At 48.4% G+C, this 2543-nt stretch overlaps 1 protein-coding gene across 1 annotated transcript; it reads left to right on the forward strand.

Moving 5' to 3' along the window:
* Positions 1-1320: 1320 nt before the first annotated feature.
* Positions 1321-2328, forward strand: LOC121622300 (G-protein coupled receptor 6). The gene has a single exon (XM_041959229.1). It carries the CDS (start codon positions 1321-1323, stop codon positions 2326-2328), a length of 1008 nt encoding a protein of 335 aa, XP_041815163.1.
* The last annotated feature ends 215 nt before the right edge of the window (positions 2329-2543 follow it).

The following is a 2543-nucleotide window of genomic DNA, read 5'->3' on the forward strand; positions in this document are numbered from 1 at the left end:
CCACTGCCCTGGGTGTTTGTCCCATGCGTGGGAAGCACAACAAAATCAAGGGCTTCACTTGAGAGGGTCCACAGGAGCGAGGCAAAATAAAGGGGGGACAGCTGTTGCGTCCTTTTTAGTTTGATTTCTTGACATTTTCCGGTCGGACGAGGAGCTCCGCGGCGACAGTCTCAGCTCGTACCGGTTTATCACGGAGGTAGGTACTAAACTTTTCAGACCCTGCTGCTGGTCGGAAAATTACAACATATAATAGTTTATGTTGGTTGCAGATGTTTAATTTTACTTTGAATTGTCTCTCCAAAATGGCAGATCGGTCGTAACACGAATGAACTCATATTATAGTTATCACATGATATCATTTATCAGAATGAGAGAACACCAAGACATATTACAGACGATCGCCTTTTTATTCCTTAGTAATTCTAGTAGTTATGTAGTTATAAAGCAACACACTGTGTGAAAGCCTTTATAAAAGTATTAAAAACCATTTGTAGACAAAGACCAGAGAGCTGATGATGTGAATGAGGTTTTGTTTTTATGGGCTGTGACATTTCAGCACCGCGGACAGCTCCCGTGCTCCACTAGTACAACTTTTACAGGGGAAATCCACCCTAAAACAGAACTTAAATTGCGCCATGCTGGTGGTTTTCGGACCATAAGTTAAACATTTAAAAGGCAGATGGTCGTTTAAGCTAAAAAATCAGAGCATTAAAAGTGGAGTTCATTCGTATTTGTCCTTTAAAGCGCAGCATTTTGTTTTAGATATTCCATCTGAATCATCTGGAGTTGAATGCAGAGCTTTTGCATGTAAAATGCAGGTACAAAATTGAGCCATTTCGGTATTTACTCACTGTGGAGCGACCACAGATTTGAAGATGTGTCAGCTGCAGTCTGCTTCTCTGCTGTGCAAGTCAAATTCACAAATAAAAAGTGAGCTGTGCTCTAAAAAAAAGACAAAATCAGTTTTCGGGTGGATTTTCCTTCTAACTTCTGCAGGAGTCTTGCAGCAGTTTTGCAACTGCTTCACTCTTATTCCTATTATTTTTTTGTATGAACTTTTGCATTGTGCACTTCTGTATTTCACTAAGTAAACTTACTGCAGCACGTCAGTTTAAACTTCACTCATGAGCAATGGCAGACAAACACCCTGATCAAGTGCCATTGAGCAAGACGCTGAAACCTTACAAACACCACTGGTGCTGTCATGTAACACCCCTGACTTCTGACCTCCTTTAAAAGAGACTTTGCCTTCACTTTGTCATTAACAACCCAATCTGTTCTCATTCTGCCCGCAGGACGAAAGGACGACAGCGTGGAGATATGAACGAGTCGCTGGTGGTGAACGACTCCTCTGTGAGCCCTGTGGCTGGAGAAGCTCTCCCATGGATGGAGGCTGACTCTCCAGAGCACAACCGCAGCCTGGAGTTCTCCACCGCCCCGTTAGACTTCCCCATCAACCCGTGGGACATTATGCTCTGCATGTCGGGCACCGTCATCGCCTGCGAAAACGCTATAGTGGTAGCAATCATCTTCTACACACCCACGCTGAGGACTCCCATGTTCGTGCTGATCGGGAGCCTGGCCACGGCGGACCTGCTGGCCGGCATGGGATTAATCCTGAACTTTGTGTTCCAGTACGTGATCTCCTCTGAGACTATTAGCCTTATCACTGTCGGCTTCCTGGTGGCCTCCTTCACTGCGTCCATCAGCAGCCTTCTCGCCATAACAGTGGACCGCTACTTCTCCCTCTACAATGCTCTGACGTACTTCTCAGAGAAGACGCTGCAGTATGTCCATCTGATGTTACTGGGGACCTGGGGGGTGTCTCTGTTCCTGGGCCTGCTGCCGGTGCTCGGCTGGAACTGCCTGGACGAGCCGGCCTCCTGCAGCATCGTTCGCCCTCTGACCCGGAGCAACGTCACGCTCCTGGCCACCTCCTTCTTCGCCATCTTCGTGCTCATGCTGACCCTCTACTTCAAGATCTGCAAGGTGGTGTGCCACCACGCCCACCAGATCGCCCTCCAGCAGCACTTCTTTGCCACGTCGCATTACATGGCCACTAAGAAGGGGGTCTCCACTTTGGCGATCATCTTGGGGACGTTTGGCGCCAGCTGGTTGCCCTTCGCCATCTACTGCCTGGTGGGCGAGAAGGAGTATCCATCGGTGTACACCTATGCCACACTGCTGCCAGCCACCTACAACTCCATGATCAACCCCATCATCTACGCCTACAGAAACGCGGAGATCCAGCGCTCCATCTACATGCTTCTCTGCGGCTGCTTTCAGGCCAACAAGGCCTACCGGTCCAGGTCACCAAGCGAAGTCTAAGTCCAACGCTCTTTTTCTGCGTGAGTGTATGCGTGCGTGAGGAAAGAGAGAGCTAAAAGACAAGCCACCCTGTGACCACAATCTGCTTACAACTGACAGTGAATGCTTTACAAACACAACTTGGGGGGGGGGGGGGGGTGTAATGCCACAAATGTGTCTCTACTGCATCTGCACTTTACTATGTCTCAACATAAGTTAGGGCGAGATGTTGGAAA

The sequence above is a fragment of the Chelmon rostratus genome, chromosome 18, assembly GCF_017976325.1.
Source record: "Chelmon rostratus isolate fCheRos1 chromosome 18, fCheRos1.pri, whole genome shotgun sequence".
NCBI classification, from domain to species: domain Eukaryota; kingdom Metazoa; phylum Chordata; class Actinopteri; order Chaetodontiformes; family Chaetodontidae; genus Chelmon; species Chelmon rostratus.

What these genes read in the sequence shown, in the direction of transcription:
- LOC121622300 (XM_041959229.1), top strand. Translation starts at nt 1,321, where the DNA reads ATGAACGAGTCGCTGGTGGTGAACGACTCCTCTGTGAGCCCTGTGGCT.